General features: G+C 32.7%; 1 protein-coding gene across 1 annotated transcript; it reads right to left on the minus strand.

Annotated features, from left to right (window-relative positions):
* Positions 1-4,354: 4,354 nt before the first annotated feature.
* Positions 4,355-12,150, minus strand: LOC122589584. The gene is made up of 5 exons (XM_043761889.1): positions 11,963-12,150; positions 11,193-11,681; positions 10,634-10,765; positions 5,304-5,938; positions 4,355-5,121 (listed from the first exon to the last, which is right to left on the minus strand). Exons 1-5 carry the CDS (start codon positions 12,117-12,119, stop codon positions 4,507-4,509), a joined length of 2,028 nt encoding a protein of 675 aa, XP_043617824.1. The 5' UTR covers positions 12,120-12,150; the 3' UTR covers positions 4,355-4,506.
* Between the last annotated feature and the right edge of the window lie 7,014 nt (positions 12,151-19,164).

Genomic DNA, 19,164 nt, shown 5'->3' on the forward strand with positions numbered 1-19,164 from the left:
AGGAGAAGGTTGTATGGTGAGGGTGCTCGTACTACAATGAAGTCTAGGGTTTCCGTCCGTGCAAACGGAGGGTTCCCCAGGGTAACATCGAGATCTATTTCCCCCAGGGGCCATACGCAGTTTCCGACGAATCCTGCGAGTGGGTCTGTAGGGTTTGTCATTCTTGCCTTTATTGCTTCTGGTAATTGCAGGAAGCAATGTTCATAAATAATGTCGCATTCGCTTCCATTATCGATATATACTCTTCGTACTGAGATATTGAATATTTGTGCTTGTATTATTAACGGATCTTTGCTGGCTTTTTTGTCTCCCAAAGCTGGAAAACATAGATCTCTTGACTGGATTTGCGAGTCTTCTAGATCTTTTCGTTTCATGCTTGCTTTATTAGGATCTTTGCCGACATACATCATTTGGATCTGAGCGTTAAATCAGGGAATCTGACCGTTTTTGTGAGAAAAATTTTCCGGATTTTAACCTTTTTTGGTGTAAAATTTTCCGGATTTGAACCTTTTTTGATGTAGGTTGTGGTGATGAGTAGCGATTGTCCCGAGGATGGCGCCAATTGTTTGTACAACGGATTAAGTTAAAGGATTTGGAGGTGTTTGATGGGTTGGACGGCGATTCCCTGCTGGTAAGGTGTGAGAACCTTTTGTACGCCGGTTTAGATGTGTTTTAGATCTCTTAGGGTTTTGCCCGTGGATCTTGTATATGTTTTAGGGTTTTTGCCGTAGTAGGCATAATGATAATGATTAGGGTTTTCTCCCTTTTATAGCTGCTTTTTCGTGGAGAATAAGTCTCTCACGCGTTTTGTATCTTTGGTAACGATCTCCTTTATTTAAGGAAGTGATATGATCGTATCTTTTCATGTTTATCTTCTTTTCCCCAGGCTATGTGATACCCTGGGTGATCTTTTTAGCCTACCTAGGGTGAGGCTTTATTCTGGGTGACGGTGGGTACACCATCAGAATCTTAGTGCATCAATTTAACCATGATCTAAGGGTCAAGATCTTGTTTTATTTGTTTTACTTTAATACTTGTTTTACAATATCCAACCCCTATATATATATATATATATATATATATATACTAGCTTAAGCACCCGGGTAACACCCGGGTAATATTAAGTTAATTCGTTAATAGTTATTTCGATTATGATATATGATATAAATGTTAAATATGAAAAATACGCCAACATAGCTGATGGCGTAACAATGAGACATTTTTAGCTATATACACTAAAAGTTACTGCAATAAATAATTAACGGGAAATGTTAGGATTGCATTTAACTTGCATAAAAAATTTGTATCTTACATATTAAAAGTTACCCCTAAATTTTATGGTAAGTGTAAAAAACAACTATTTAATGCATCTTAACTGCATCCCTAAAGGCGGTGTTTAGTGAACCCCATAAAAATAAGTAAAAAATTCATGTCCAAAATAAAACATGATACTAATATCAAATCAAATTCAAAATATAATCAAATAATAAAGGGTTAAGTATCTTAAAATGTAACAAACTATAACCAAATGTCTATATTATGAACGAACTAAAGTTTTGGACATTGTATGCTAACAACTTGATAAATTGTCCAAATTATGTAATATGACATACGTGTCAATCAATATGAGCCGCCACGTGCAAGTTTTTGATTGGTTGGCTCATGATTTGAACATTTTTACGAAGTTTTTAACACACAATACTCAATCTGATAGTTGGTTCCCACTATAAACATTTGATCATAATTAGTTACATTTTGACGCACTTAACCCAATGATAAAAGGATCAAAATAGCTCGACATGATAAGGCCTCCAAATCTAGTTTAAAAACATCAACTCATTTTCGTTATCGAATTGGATTTTTTTCCTTAAAATCGGCCAAATTTCCAAACATGGAAACATGATTAGTAGAAGACAACTCTTTCTTGTCGGATTTGAAGGATCCAGGACACATCATAATTGTTAAAACTCATATAACCTAAAATCCGAGTAACCCGACCAAATAAGTTAATTATTCAATGGCAACTTAATAAATTAAAAAAAAATAGGAAACTTAAAAGAAAGAATAACATAAAGTTTAATAATAAATAACCAATGTAAATAATATATAAGTGGAATGGTGTATAATTGGAAAACAAAAATTTTTATAAAAAAGATATCTCTATCATGTATAACTTGAATGGATGGTCACTGTTTATGAATGGTGATAACTCATAACTGCGAATGATTTAAATAATCATAACCAATTTAATTTTTTGGTAGAAAAAGTTGGAGAGTAAATAGGAAAAGAAAATTTTATTTGAAAAGAAATGATGGGAGAACAGGTTATTGGCTTGGAAATTGTTTAAATGAATTATTCAATTTTATTAATTATGACATCATAAATAAATTTTTTTAAAAAAATTAGAGATTATAACTATGCCAAATCAGATATTTTTTAACTATTATTTAGGCAAGGACTTTAGCTTAATATATAAAAAGATATATATATATATATATATATAGGGTAAAGTTATTTTGAGAACTTTCAAATCAAGCCAAACTAATGATTATTCTTTACATGAAAATTGTTTTTTGATTGTTTTCTGAATAACTTATGTGTAATTTTAAAGTTTATAATTGTGTGAAGGAATGGATTATCATCCGTTATACAATTATGTGGAGATTTGGATTCTTGATCACAAGTGCACGAAAAAAAGCCCGAGCCCCGAAAAATTCCTAAAAGCACCAAAAGGTCTTTAAAATAAAAGCTCATAGGAAGAGAGTTGAAAAAAACCCCCAGCCCCTAGCCCCAACGTCAAGCTCCAGCCCCATGCCCTTAACTACAGCCTCAGCCTCAGCTTCAAGCATTACATTTAATACATCAAATTAAAATTAGTTATATATATATATATATATATGGGGATGAGAATATAAGACTGTTATGTACCTAAACTTTCGTTTTAATATTGGACTTTTATGGAATTTTTTTTTATTAATAATATTACTCACACAATTATATATAACTATTAAAAAAAAGTTTATCAAGAAATATATATGTTGTGTTAATTATTAATGAATAAAGTTAAAAAATGGCTAAAAAGAAAAAAAATAATAGATGAGGTTTATTTAATGAGTATTTAATTATTAGGAACAAAAAAATAGAACATTTAATGAGATTATTAATTAAACTAATAATGATTATATAGGTGTGTATCTAACATATTGGGTGTCTCTGTTTATTCACAATCTTTAACTTGGTAGTCTTTTATAAATGTATTTTTACCTGAAAAATTGCATGACATTATATCAAAATATTTAATGATGTGATTTTTTTCTTTTTAACGACATTCTAATCTATTAAATTTAAACTTCTTCTCGAGTTTTAAATCACATTTCAAAACATTATATTTATATCTATGTATCATACCTTTCATCTATCAATCTACTTGCAATATCCTTGGCATCACATGCCCAGTAAAACACAGATTTACGATAGCATTCTAGTACCATATATAAAGCGACCCAGGAGATGATACTTTGAGAAGGAAAAAATCAGGAATATTGGGGTGGTACCACAAACGCTCATGGCAACTGCTGTCCAGTAACACCCATTTCCAAAAACGAAAAAATAGTTTATAAGAAAAGTTATGACCATGCTCCCTATAGAGATAGATACTGAAGCCAGACATATCATTAGCTGTCTGGATAGCGAGATCCTAAAATCGTATTCTTCATAATTAGACCCAAGGATAGATAAGACCATGAGGATTGAAGTAGTAGAGAATATAAATGACACACAATCAGATATTATGAAGCAATTGAAAATTGGAAATTTGAGAAATGTTGGTTGACCACTATCCCGGTCGTATCCACCTGGAACGTCAAAGGCTACCTGATATGACGTCGTGGCCACAAGAGCTGTGCAACGACCATTAGTTGGGTTGGTATGTCTTTCATCCACTCTTCTCCTCTTGAAAATGATCTTTGTTAGGTATGGTGCTAGATGTTTTGTTTTGTCCATCCTTTATGGTAGCATTTATTTGCAGATTCTTAGGAATTTTAAGAGGATAAATTATAGCAGTTTTTTAGGGCTAATACCATATCCTAATAGTGCTGTATGAGTTTTGTAAAAGCTTATATGGTTAAAGGCTTAAAGCATGAAGTTTAAGTTACTAAAAACCTCTTACCAAACACACCTCACATGTTCAATCTACACATGAATTTACAACGAAATTGATACCGATGTGATATGTTCTTATTGGGTCAAGTACAAAAAGATGCTTGTTTCATTTCTACCAAAGCACCTGCAGGATAACTAAATTTGTAGCAAGAAGAAAAGGAGGGGGGCATATATATGGCCAGGCATAACATCATACAAAAAATAAACATAACTTCATTTCTTAATTCAAACAATCATAAGTTTTGGCCTAATAGCCACAAATGGTAGCGAAATACATGTCTTGTATAAACTTATACAACACCAAATCATCAACTTTCAAACAATAGCTAGCCTTACAGAAGAACATTACTTCAAGTGAAGCTTCGTAGTAGAAACATTGGTCTGATATAGCATTCTATAACCACGTATAAAGTGACCCAGAACATCATACTTGGAGACGCAAAAAATTACGAACGGGATGGCAGCACAAACGGTGAAGGTAGATGGTATCCAGTAATAGAAATCAATATAAACGCAAAAAAAGTTGATAAGAAAAGTGATGATCATGCTCGCTATAGAGATAAATACTGTAGCGAGACATATCATTAGCTGTTTGGATAGTGGGATCATAAAATCATATTCTTCATAATTAGACGCAAGGATAGATAAAACCATGAGGATTGAGGTTGTAGAGAATACCAATGACACACAATTGGATATTAAGAAAGCGTTGAAAGGTATAAGAGTGATAAACTTCGGTACACCAGTATCATCGTATCCACCTGGAGGGTTGAAGACTACCTGATATGATGTTGTGGCCACAAGAGCTGCGACCACCATTAGTTGGGAAGCTATATCTTTCATCCACTCTTCACATTTTGAAAATTGATCTTTGTGGATTTTGATGAAAACTCTATGTGGTGTTAGACCTTCAGCGTTCTTTTTATTTTGAAGATGAAGAGGGATCATTTTCTCAATTTCCTAGCATTATAAATGTTTAAAGCTACAATTAAACGTCTTATCAAACATTCTACAAATTAATAACATATTGGAAAAAGCCAAATGATCAATTATTAATACCATATAAAGAGAGGATCATATCATAAATTTAATTTTGTATGTATAGTAGCTAACAGTGTAGAATCCTTTAGAGAAAGATGTACCTTGAACCAAAAAATTTCTGGATTTAATCGCAGACCCACACCTCTGATGTTTTGAACTTGATTATTCTTAGCTTTCTCGCCAACTATATGTAACATATTGTTGCCATTCTTATCTTCAAGAGCAATGACTATATCCTTACTAGGGCCGATCTCCTTTAGCAGTTTGTAGACACCCTCGCGACCATACGAGACAGCAACATGAAATATACTTTGGTTATCATCATTGACCTGTAGAACTAGATGTGGATATTTTCGGATGACCTCAACAACAAATGCAGTATTACCCACTTCTGCAGCAAGAAATAGCACCCGTGAAGAGTATTTTGGCTTAATGTCCTTTAAAGGCGTTGGTTTTTCATCAGCCGGCTGCGTTCTAAATAGGCTAAAAAATTTGGCTGGCATTTTCACAATGTTTTCCGATATGGCTCTTAGTAGATGTAGTGCTTCTTGTGTGTCTTGAAGATAAACTATCGATCTTTCATCTTGGTTAGTCTCATCATCAGGAGGCCCCTTTATAATTGCATCAAAATCATCCTTGGACAATTTCTCCATCTTATTCAAAATTGTTTTTAGTAATTGCATTGCCTGGCTATCTTCATCAGGAAATATATTCTTCCAATGACAAATGGCTAAAACTGCAAAAAACGTAATAATATTACATGCTTGTGATGTGAAACTGAACGTAGAATATATGACTACATAATTGGTATAAGCAAAAAAGAACCGGGGTTTAACTATTTTCGTTTCTTAAAAACTGGAGGTTCGTGTGTGTCCAGGGCGATTAAAGCGGTTCCATATCTTACGTCGAGGTTCCCATCAAGCTTCATGTCGTGGTGGACGTGATAGGCAGCGCCACGTTGAGGCATCACGTCGTGAGGATGCATCCAGTGGAGTGGTCGAGTAGACGAGTGAAGACCGGGGTTAACGGCTAAATTTCAAATATTTCGACCCTTTGATTTTATTTTATTTTTAACCCATTTAACTCTACATATACAATTTCTATACACACATTTTCTACAAATCATAACGCAACTTTTATACTATCACACATACAAACACAGTTTTATATGGCCAACCAAAACAGCAAAAACAAGTCAGGAACCGTGAGTTCCAACATGTGGCAGCAAATACTCGATGAGCCTTTGCCCGCCTTCTCATCGTCGGCAGGTCAAATATTGAGTCAACCTTCGCCATCAATGACCCATACGGGTTTGCACCATTTTTACATCCTTTGTCGGGCAACAAAGTTTTGCACCATATCCATCACAATATCACGATCCACAACAACGTTGGAAAGATTTATATCCGTACAACAACAACAATTGCGGCTATGGCAAGAGCAACAATAAACATTCCAAATTAACAAGCTAGAATGTTGCCAAATGGCACGACAGTGTAGCATACATGGATGATGAAGAAGAAAAAAACTGGTTCCAAGCTCGGGGAAGCTGAAGCAAAAGAACGCGCCCATAGAGAAAAGAAATTGGACGGACGAAGGTTGTAAGTGCTGTTATCGTCGTGTAGGGTTCATGCGTCTGAAGACTCGGTCACCGGTAATGCTCAAACGAACATGGTTATGGGTAAATTTGTGCATGGTTCAACAAGAAGAAGACCAAGGCATCATGTACAAAAACCACTTTGGAACAAGATAAAAAATTAAAAAACCGTGAAAGACTTTGGAGCCGCGTTCAAAAAGGTTAATGAACAAAACGACGATAAACCGTTTTTATCAGAGGATTGTTTTCACATTCTCAAAACATGATGTAGGCGCAAGTCGGACAATAAATTTGACGGCCAACGACACTCCAATGACCGCATGCAGCTCCAATCCGGACTTTGCACCCCGGCTATGGAGGCTTTATTCCAGGATGAGTGATGACCCCATTCTGCGAGCTCCGGGTCGGAACGTGGCACGTCAGTTGTCAAGTTCATCAAACGCAACATCCGACCAATCATTGGGTTTGGAGGCGTCCCAAAATATTAACAACTTGGTTAGACAACAATCCAATGTTCAAAGTTACCCAAACTTACCCAAACACAAAGGAATGGGTAAGTTTTGCCAGGCCTGGTTTGACGGCTGAAAATTTGCTCGTGCATATGAATTACCGCGCGAAGGTGTGAGCAAAAGGAATTTGGGAAACAGTACTTTTATTTGACCGGATTGATTGCGATCAAGATTAATAGACTTTTTATCATGATTGTGTCATAATGTTTTATTTATGGTAATGTCGCTTTTATTCTAGCATCATAATTTTTTTTTATATTAATGTATGTTTAGTTTTATTAATATGACTAGTTTTTTTTTCCTCGGGCGTTACCCCGGGAAACATTATATAATATCTACACATGTGAAAAAAATTATATAAAAATAAAATTTTCACGACCAAAGTTAAAACGTGAAAAATTACATGGTAAAAAGTAAAGAAAATGGAACTTTGGTGATAAAAAGTTTTGAAAGTTTTGAAGTTATGTAGTAAAAAGTTTAAAATATAAAACTTCGTTGACAAAAGTTAAAAATTCAAAAATAAAGTAAGAGAATGAAACTTGCCTAGCAAAAGTGGAAAAAATAAAAGTATGAAAAGTAAATAAACCTAAACTTTTGTGTGGAAAGTAGAAGAAACGAAATTGATGTGTCAAAAAGTTTAGTAAATTTATGTGATAAAAAATAAAGAGAATGAATCTTTTGTTACAAAAGTTAGAAAAACAAAAGTGTAAAAAGTAAATAACACAAAAAATCCGTGCAATAAGTAAAAGAAATAAAAGTTATGTGAGAAAAAGTAAAAGTTTCAGTGATAAAAAGTAAAAATAATGAAGTTTCGTGACGAAAATTAAAAAAATGAAAGTATAAAAAGTAAAAAAAAAAAAAGAAAAAAAAAAGCGGCATGCAGGCTGCTTCTACTTTAGCTAACGCTACCATAAATGTTATATATAATAATGTTTTTATTATTATTAAATAAAAGTTTTATTTAGCTTTGTGCTAAGTAATGTGGAAATGATTTAAAAAAAAAAAAAAGAAAAAGAAAAGTCTAAGTGTGGAATAATGGAAGAAGTGGTCATGATAAGGAGGGCGTTCTTTGAATAATACTAGAAAGAGAAAAGTTAATGTGGTAACCAAGAGGAGGATAACATTATATATTTTTTTAAATATTTTTTTAATCTTTTAATTTTACAATTTATTCCTGATTCCTAAGTGTTCAAAAAGATTTAAGGAGGACGGAGTCAAGCAAGACTGTCATCAAGTAAGGGCAACCCGCCAACGCACACCGCCACTGCCTAAGAGAGTTGAAGACGGGCAGGGAGTTTGACAGGCTGAGAATCTTAATATAATATAATATAATATAATATAATAATAATAATAATGTATACTATAAGACAGTTGAACTAATGCCTTATTAACCAATGAAGTCGCTCAATGTCTTCAAATTGACTCTCGCTTATGTCATCATTTAATTTAACTATAAATTAAAAATCCTAATAATTATTATTTAAATATATTATTCTATTAGTATTAATATTAATTTGTAGAAAAAGTCTCATTAATTTACACTCTTTTGTTTTCAATCAACAATTTACACTTTTTAGCCCTGAATACTTCATTTATATTTATTTTAAACCATAAACTTGAGAGGGTTTTCTAAAACTTTAATCAATTAATTAATTAAAAATTTTCAACATATAGAAATATTTTTCTACAAAAAATTATTTGAAAATTTAATAACTTATTAACCAATCAAATCGCTCAATTTCACCAAATTGACTTCCGCTTATGTCATCATTTAACTTAGTTATAACCGACATAAGGGGCATTAAATGTCCAGTTGAGCTAAATCTCAAGGACTAAATATATTATTATATTAGTCTTTATATTAATATATATATGTAGAAAAAGTCTCATTAGTTTACACGTCTTCTTTTAAAAGCACGATTTATAACAGATGGTCACTTAAATACTAAATCCAAATCAATATGACCTCCATTCAAGATTCATTCTATCACTCAATAAAAAGGTATTAAACTCCCTTTTTATATATTAGTTTTGCGTATTAATGTTTAAAGTTACAATTGTCACTCAAATTAAGAGTCTTAATTGTTATCAAATAATATGAAAAAAATCTTAATTGTTATCTAATTATCATAGAGCCAGTGATCGAAAATAAACCTATTTGTGTTATGGGCCTACATCATGATCAAATACATATACTTGAATGTCAAATATAAGATCATAAGTATGTATGTATTTTAATTCTTAATTATCTTTCAAAAAGATATCATATTACGAGTATAACTGGTTTCAAAAAATTCTATAATAGAGAAATTTTTGTAGCATGTACCTTGTGAAATAACTACGACAAACAATTCCATAAATATGTCTAAGCTAATAATGATAGTGGCGGACATGTGATTATTGTACTACAACTTGCAAAATATAACACTTGGAACCGTATATCTTCAAACTTATAAGCTTTTATGACTTAAATGTATAAAGATCTAATATTGATAATATCGTAAATCTCGTGTCTAGTATTGGACACGGGTCTAAAATCTAGTAGAATACTTAATTTATATTTCATTTTAAACTTTGAACTTTTACCTTTTTACAATATTATCATTAAAGTTTTATAAGTTTTAGTTTCAAACCTCATTTTTTTGTATATAATATATATTTTGTTTATAATTTATATACTTTGCTGTTATTATTAAATAAAAGATTAAATAATGTATTTTGGTTATATATATATATATATATATAATTATATAAAATTCGGGAGAGTTAAATAAATCATGGGCGTTACTAAAAGTTGTTGGAAAAGTTGAAAAGGTAAAATGAGTTGGATAAATTTTATTAGTGAAATTTGAGAGTTGTTTAGATTTTTGGGAGTAAATATATTTGTGGTTTCTAATAATTAATATTTAAAGACATTAATATAGAAAACAGAAAATAAATAGGGAGTAAATGTATAAGGGGCAAGGGTGTAATCGGTAAAAAGCATCGGCTAATTAATCGGCAAAACGGCAAACCTATAGCACATGCATCGGCTTCTTTTGACAACTTTAATCGGCAAGTTTTGGCAAGCAACATCGGCTAGTTTTGGCTGATGCAACTGAACGTTGGGAGCGTATGACAGTGACCTTTTTTTTTTTAGTGATTGGCAAATTGGCAAGAATTGACATGTTTTAGCTAGTTTTTGGCAAAGTTTGGCTTCGACACGTGTCATGTTATGATTGGCTGGAAAGTTGCCAAAACTTATCAATTAACCACGTATTGTCACTACACGATTGCCCTGATAATCCATTTAAATAATTAAAAGAATATATAGATTCGATCTTACACGAACTTATGAATCTTTTGATTATACCCGGTCTCTTAACATAAAGTGCTTCAGGATACCGAGCCAATTGTCCAAGTACACTCTTGTTTTTAACAAGTTCCTCATCCTCATTCACCATCTTTAACGCAGCATCTACAAAATATAACCAATAGTTATGAATTTTTTTTCGAAACAGGCGTATTTGATGGGTGTTTTGTCAAATAAGTTTTGGCAAAAAAAAATTTGTGAAACAAGGTATTTGAAATACTGGGTTCGGGTGACTTTTTTGAACCCGGTATTTCAAATACCGGTTTACCTTGTTTCACAAATTTTTTTTTGTCAAAAGTCATTTGACAAAACACCCATCAAGTACGTCCGTTTTGAAAAATTTTTCCAATAGTTATATACTCAACAGCGCAATTCATATATTCATGCATGCATGTGTAAATTACCAACAAAAACTAAACATCTATACTAAAAAAATACTCATCATATCATCACGTTGTGTGGCAAAAGACCACCTATCAACCAATAAGTTATGAATTTTAATTCGTATGTAGACTTATATTTGTATACTTACCAAATAAATTAGCCTCGACACATTTAACAAGAACCGAACCTCGAGTCTCTTGTGTCCAAAATTCACCGGTCATTTGGTCAGATGCTTCGTAGAGAAAATTCACCATAGGCTCCTTCCTGTATAGAGCGGCAATGTATAGCGGCGTCTTTCCTTCATTATCAGGGATATGCGGGAGTCTGTCATTTTTAGTCACCAAAATCCTAGCTATTTCAACATTTCCAGTAATAGCTGCTATACAAAGAGCGGTTTCACCGTTCTTATTCTGTAGTTCCAAGTCCTCTTTTGACATAATGGTCATCAGATATTCGACAAATGGCTTTGACTCCGACCCTAATACCGCAATGTGAAGTAGTTTGTCATTATTTTCGGTTAGGCTAAATCGTATGGCGTGTGGGTGGTTGTCAAGGATCACTCTAGCAGCTTCCAAATTTCCCTCCATGGAGGCTTTATACAAAGGAAGACATGTCTCATTGTAGTCTTCTCCTGTTGCTTCAAAGTATAATTAAGAAATCCATTACTTACATATATTTTTTATAAATATAGAAAAGCTAGCTAGCTAGGCTCATCTGCAAAGGAATTGAAGCATGTTAATAGACAAGTATTATGGAAATAGTTTTGGTTTTGAAAGTTCAATGTCACCATAATTAAATAATAAAACTCACCAATTATAACTAACAAGAAGATGATCTTAACTAATACGAGTAGTTAGTTGTAATTAATTAAAGGTAACTAATAAAGTGCATGTATTGTATTGTAGGTTCACTAATTACCATTAATTGGAAGGTCTCGCCATGGTAGATTCAACGGCTGTGGTCGTGAAGAAGCAGTCGGAATTATGCTGATATGGTGTTGCTGGTTGATGATGGGTGGTGGTGGTGGTGGTGTTACTTCATTATTCCAACTTGTGGGCTTCATCCTTTTCAACATCTTTTTTTACTTGATGTTGTCTTTGTGAAAATATTACAGTATAAAACTCTGAGTGAAAACGAAAACATCAAACATGGATTTATATATACAAGACATAGTGTCCGCGCGTTACGGCGGTGAGATGGTGAAGGTGATATGTCAAGTCATAAAGTAAAATAATCAAATGCCTTAACTGTACGGGCTTTGCCATCGAATTTAAAAATTCGTCGAAATTATATCGAATGACATCTCTAATGAAAGAAAATGAAATTTTTAGAACACCCATACAAATTTTATAAATTATCAATATACGATTTTTGAGATAAAAGATTTTGAATGAATTAAAGGAATAAAATATGGAAGAGATAGAAAAATGAGTGATTGAGATTTGAGGAGAGAGTAAAATGAATTGTTGAGATTTAAGAAAATATTATAGGTATATTAGGTAGAGATGTTTAAATTAGTGAATAAAGAAAAAAGTTAATTTAAATAGTTCAATTACTTAATTGAGATTAAAAAAAAGAGGAAAATGCTTTATTTGATAGTATTAGATATTAGATAGTTGGCCTAAGGGAAAAGCCTAACTGAAGGTGAACTTTAAACGTATAGTACGTATTTTGACCAAAATACCAATATAAAATGAAAAATAGTATTTTATTTCAATATAAACACATGGAGAATAATATTGTTATAACAAAATTTATTCATCTACCAAAGTATATATTTGATCATGCATGCATATGTTTTCGGTGCAATAATTTGTTTTATAGATTATGGCTAAAAACATATGTTGTACTTCTAGCAATAATATAAAACTAGAAAATTTTATCATGTTTTAATTTTTCTTAACAATATATGTATAATACGTGTACTAGATTTTAAACCCGTGTCCAACACTGGACACGAGACTTACAACATTATTAATATTAGATATTAATACATGTAACTCATAAAAGCTTATAAGTTCAAAGTTAAAAATATATGTAGATATTATGTGTTTAATTCAAATGCCAAGAATGTTAAGCTAATAGAAAGAAAACTAATGTAATAAAAAAACATTGGAAGCATATACCATGCTTTATCATTTGAAAGACTTTTTTATAGACGAAATTTGTTATAATGTCTTTTGTCTTCTCATCTTTGTCACATATTAACACTTTAAAGCCCCTTCTCGACTTAACTCAAGATACTGCGATGTACAATTGTTCTTGTGTAAAAGCCAGACTTTAGAAACTAATTTTAACAACATTGTAAAAATAATTATTTTAGTTATCTGTTTTTTATTAATTAAATAAAATTATGTAAAAAACTAAATGGTGACATCATCGAGAGTCAATTTAATGAAATCGAGCAATATAATTGGCTAATAAGTCATAAGTTCAACTGTCTCTATTAATATTCAAATAGTACAATTACTATTAAAATTTTGATATATTTACATTAAATTTAATTTATTGTTAATTAATTAATTATATATATGATAGAACATATTATTGGATATATATTAGTTATTAATTTATTGGATAAATATTAGCTATTATTCTATAGGATATATATTAGCTATTATTATTTATTTACTATATTGAAATTATTGGGTAAAAAGTGTAAATTTGTGAAAGGAAAATAAAAAAGTGTAAATTAAAGTCAAAATTGAAAACAAAAGTCAACTATTAAAAAATCAAGAGTTATGATTGGTCAATAAGTTATTAGAGCGTACTTTAGAATAATAAAAATACCAAAAAAAGCCCAGAATCACTCCTCCTCAAGAAACCTCAATATTCCACTATTATCAAAACACACGCAAAAGCAAAAGTCACAATGTTTTGTTCTTTCTTGTCTTGTTTACACAAAAGATTCAAAACCCAAGCATCTTATATAAAATGCAAGTCACATTTAAGAATTTATCCCAGAAAAACACATTAAGTTGGTTTTCTTATTTTTCATCTTCAAGATTACATTTTTTTTTTTTTTAGATTTCTGAACAAAAATGAATCAAATGGATGAAGATGAAAAAGCCCATCAACTCCAGGTACGTGTAAAATGAAAAAGCCAATCACAACCAGTACTGCTGTACATAGCAAGTAATCTCTAACACTGAAAACATACGTACTTTAGTAGTATTGTACTTATAATACTACCTAATATGGTATCTATGATTTATCTATACTCCCTTATAAAGCAAACTAGCTTTAAGTCAACCTGAAAAGTCTAAAATGTCCCTCACTGTCCTTAATACATCTTTCTATACTCATCTCTATAGTTGGACTAAACTACCCCTGAATTTATCTCATTCTTAAAACAAAATTTCGCCGCAACGTGTGGGTATTATGCTCGTATACAAAACAGAAAGTCACTTGAGACTTGATAAAAAGGGGAAAACACATGGCATATGGAATCAGAAGCAAAACTACAAAATCATGAATCAACTTTTTTTTAAAAAAAAAAGAGAAAGAAACTTAACATTTACTAAAGACTTTAAAAACACATCATAAGTCAATTATTGTTCAATAGATTTGCTTTTGGTGTCTTTATCTCACTGCAGAAAACACGAGGTTTAAGGCTAAAACACACTGTTGTTACATTATGTGCTTTTTTTATCCACCTATAAAAGCATTGATCCTTCGAATTTTGTCTAAATATGCTTGTTTCGATGAGTACAGATTTGTAGTGTGTTGAATCCATTATCAAATTGAATTTAGAAGTTATTTAGCAAAATAAGTTAAACTAAGTTAACTTAGATAGGTTGTTTTAAGATGAAATTATCTATCATCATATCAAACACATGTACTCTTTTTTTATGAAGAATCTGGTAATGTTTCAAAACACATTATTGTGCTTCACAGTCTTGCAATTCACTCATGTGGGAATTTTTATTTTTTTTGTGTAGTACACATTTCTGATTCTTGAGAATAAATGTAAAATTTGATAATTCTAGCACAAATGTATGGAACAAGAGAGAAACTCTAACCTTGTAGTCCTTTGAATCCAACTGACCATTTCTCAAAGATTAGTCCAGGACAATTTTAAGTCTTTAGGTACCACCCAGCTAAGTTTGGACGAATTTAAACTCGTGATCACTTCCTAACGAAACCCTCCACAATAGTCCGACAAAGCATTTAAACTGTGAGATTGATACCACTAAGGCTGGAGCCCGTGTGTAATATATGGGCATTATATTATAGTCTTAATAAAGGTGCATCATTGGCCTAGGTGAGAAAATAAAAGAGATCTTTTTTGAGATAAATATAATAAGAAATGTACTTGAATTAAAAAGCAAAATGTTTGTTACTCGGTACCTATTATTTAAATACTTGGCCTTTCTAGGAGTTTTTGAGGTTTAAAGATTGTGGTGAAAGTGTGAAACTTAATTTCACAATATTCCTTCGAGTCTTTGACCACTGAATTAGATCCATGCCCATATCTAACAATCTGATCCTCAATACCATATAAAAAATACTAATGACCTGGCTATGTTATATATTTATCCTGTCAGGTTCATACAAAACCTCTTTATAATCAGATTGAAGTACGCATATTGATTGCTTATGGGTATGCAATACGCTATTTTTTAAGTTTTTTAATAAAAAAGAAAAGATACGCACGATGATGAACGCCTAATTTGCATAATCTTAATGGATTAAAACGACACTTGTTGTGCTTGTTAATAGAGGATTAGGGCGTTTTTATGTTTGTTGAGTGATTTCAGGTCCTAAGTAGCAAAATGGAGCTAATTGGATGAAGAAACGAGTCAAGAAAAGTCAAAGGCAAAAATCTGGAAAATCGCCATTTCTGGGACACAGTCTGAGACGCCCAAGAGACAGTCTGGGACGGCCCTAGCTGCACTAAACATCCAAAAATTAGGGATTTAATTACTTTTCAGTTTATAATTCCCTCATGGACGAATTGGGAAGTTACCACTTCATATTTTCTCATCCCTGAGCAGTTTTCTAACACACACAACACCCCAAGATCATCATCAAATCACAATTTCATGGAGATCAAAGCCTTAATTGAAGAATCAATGATGAAAATTATAGGCTAGGGTTTCTATTGATCATTCTCATGTGAACAATTATGTAAGACTTTTATGTTCAACCTTTCTCATATTCATGTTGGATTAGATGTTTAATTCTTAATTGTGTTTTGCATCTAATGTTGTTTGGATTTGAATGAATGATTACATGTTTATGACTTTGAATGAATTTCATCCATCTTTTGAATTCAAATTATTGTTTATCATGGATTATTGAAAGAATCTCTCATGAACTTGTAATTCTATGTTAATGAATAAAAAATCTAGTTATGTCAATTCCCCGGTTTTTCATTATCGTGAATCATCACAACCGATTACTTTAGTTCTTAAGTTCATTCAATCCAAACGGTATAACGAATCATGTCTATGTGATTTCCAACGAATATAGGTTATGTTACATATAAGAAAGCATAATTTAAAGCATGAGAATGATCCCTTTGTTAATTGAGTTATTTTGTTAAGTTTAATATCAAGTTTAGTTCTTAACCAAACCAATCAATCAATCGAATTTAAGTTTATGTCTAGTTTAACTAATTTTTGTGAATCATTTAACATTTTCCCTTGATTCCCTGTGGATATGATACTCGACTTACCCTAGCTAATTAGTGGTAATTAGTTTTAATTTTGATCGGTCCAACGACATCGATCAAATTTAGGCGCCGTTGCCGGGGAATCAGTGTACAAAGTGTTAAAATTGCTTTCAATTTGTTAAAATTTTCAGAAAATAAAAAAAGAATTAGTTTAGTTTTGTTAGTAGTTTGTTTATTTTCGTTGCATTTTTGTATTTTCGAATTACGCTAGGTGTGTTATTTGTGTAGGTTACAGGTTGTTTATGCATACGAGGTATTCAAAGAAGAAATCACCTTTGTTGTTTGATCCGGAAATTGAGAAAAAAAGCTAGGAGAAACCGAGTACTTCACCGTGCAAACATGAGTAATCCCGGAAATATACCACCAATTATTCAACCAACCGGAACCTAGCAAGAACCTAATCTTGAACAAAATGTCCAACCCCAAAACCAACCTCAACAACAACATCCACCCCGATCCGTGAGAAGCGGATTCACAACTCCTCACCGAACTGGAACACCAACCTTTGTTGGAGAGGGATCACAGTATACAGATTCGGTGTATGAAAGGGTTGATAATTGGAATGATGGGAGGTTTGATAATCATGATGATGGAGATGATTATGTGCAACCACAAAACATTCAATATCCTCAATATAACCAACCTCAATATGTCAACCAAGGACCAAGAATTCCTCATGGTCCACCACCACCCACCAAAACCGTCGTGGAAATAACCCTATTTACCATCTACATAACCGTGCCATGCCAAACATGAACTTTCAACCTCCGCCACAAGGAGTTGATAGTCATTTCCGACCCGCCATAGCCGTTAATGCCTCACCTATAGTACTACCGGTGTTGAGGGGTAGTGCTTTTGAAGTTAAACCTCAATGTTTGAGTATTCTACCGAGTTTCTATGGTAAAGCAACGGATGAGCCTTAATTGCACTTGTCGGAGTTTGAGGTTATTTGTGGTACCATTGGAGGTCAAGGATTTTCTCCGGATGAAGTTAAACTAGTCTTATTTCAGTTCACTTTAAAGGATAAAGCAAAGCAATGGTTCTTAGCATTGCCATTGGGTAGTATCTTTACATGGGCTGAAATGCAACAACAATTCTTGGATGAGTATTATACGATGCAAAAGACAAGTGATGCAAGAACTTCAATAAGAACTTTTCAACAACAATCGGGTGAAACTTTTCATGAAGCTTTCAAGAGGTTTAATGAGTTGTTGAGAACATGTCCACACCATGGGATTGCTAGATGGGAGTTGATCACGGCTTTCTATGATGGTTTAATACCGGAAGAGAAAAGAGATGTGAACTCAATTAGTAATGGAACTTTCTTGACTAATCCGGAAGATGTTGATTGGGAATTTTTAGAGAAAATGAGTGTGAACTCGAAAAGACAAGCTCAATCAAATAGGAAAGCAAGGCATCCAATAGCTTCTTCATCATCTACAAGTGATCAAGCTACAAAAGATAGACTTGAAGCATTGGAACGGAAGTTTGCTAAGTTGGGGAAAGCTGAAAATCAGGGTGTTGCTCATGTTTCTCAAGAATACCCGATTTGTGAAAGTTGTGATGAACTTGGACATACGACTTTGCAATGTCCATTGATCCCGGAACAAGTGGAAGAAGTGAATCAAGTGTATGGAGAAAAGAGAACATTTGACATGAACTCCAACACTTATCATCCGGGAATGAGAAACCATCCAAACCTTCGGTATGGAAATTCTTCAAATCAACTCAACCCGAACTTTCAAGGAAACAACCAAAACAGTGGAGCACCATTTCAACCATTTCAAGGACGAAATTACAACCAAGGGAATTACCAAGGTGGCCAAAATCAAGGATTCAATCGAGGCTACCCAAGAAACTTTCAACAAGGTAATAACCAAGGTGGAGCATCGGGAAGCAATGAGGTGTCAACCGGGGAAATTATGGAGTACTTGAAGGAAATGGATCGAAAGAATGAGATTCAGGATAAAACGGTTGAATCTTTGCAAAAGCAAGTGGGTCAATTGGCAGAGGATGTGTCGGAATTGAGGAAGAATCCGGGAAAGCTACCAAGTGACACGAAGATCAATCCACAACATCAAAGTGGCGGTTCAAAGAATGTCAAGAATGTGGAGATAAACAATGTAAGTACTCTTCGTAGTGGTAGGATTTATGATAATAAAGTTGAACCTCCATCATCACTTGTTAATGGTGTGGTGGAGGATGTTGATGATGACCAAGATAGTGAGCAGGAACCGGAACTTATTCTACCAAAATTAAATAAGAAAGTGTCTTTTAAAGAGGTAGAAAATGATAAGTCTAATGTTAAATTTTCTGAAAAACAAGGAAAGGATATGGAGGGTAATACCATTCCTTTTCCTTTGGCTTTAATTGATCCAAAACTTAGGCCTACACTTCGGAAAAGAGGTCCCCATGAGGAAGAAATGTGGAAATTTTTAAACAA

Source organism: Erigeron canadensis, chromosome 2, assembly GCF_010389155.1.
Source record: "Erigeron canadensis isolate Cc75 chromosome 2, C_canadensis_v1, whole genome shotgun sequence".
In the NCBI taxonomy this organism is placed as follows: domain Eukaryota; kingdom Viridiplantae; phylum Streptophyta; class Magnoliopsida; order Asterales; family Asteraceae; genus Erigeron; species Erigeron canadensis.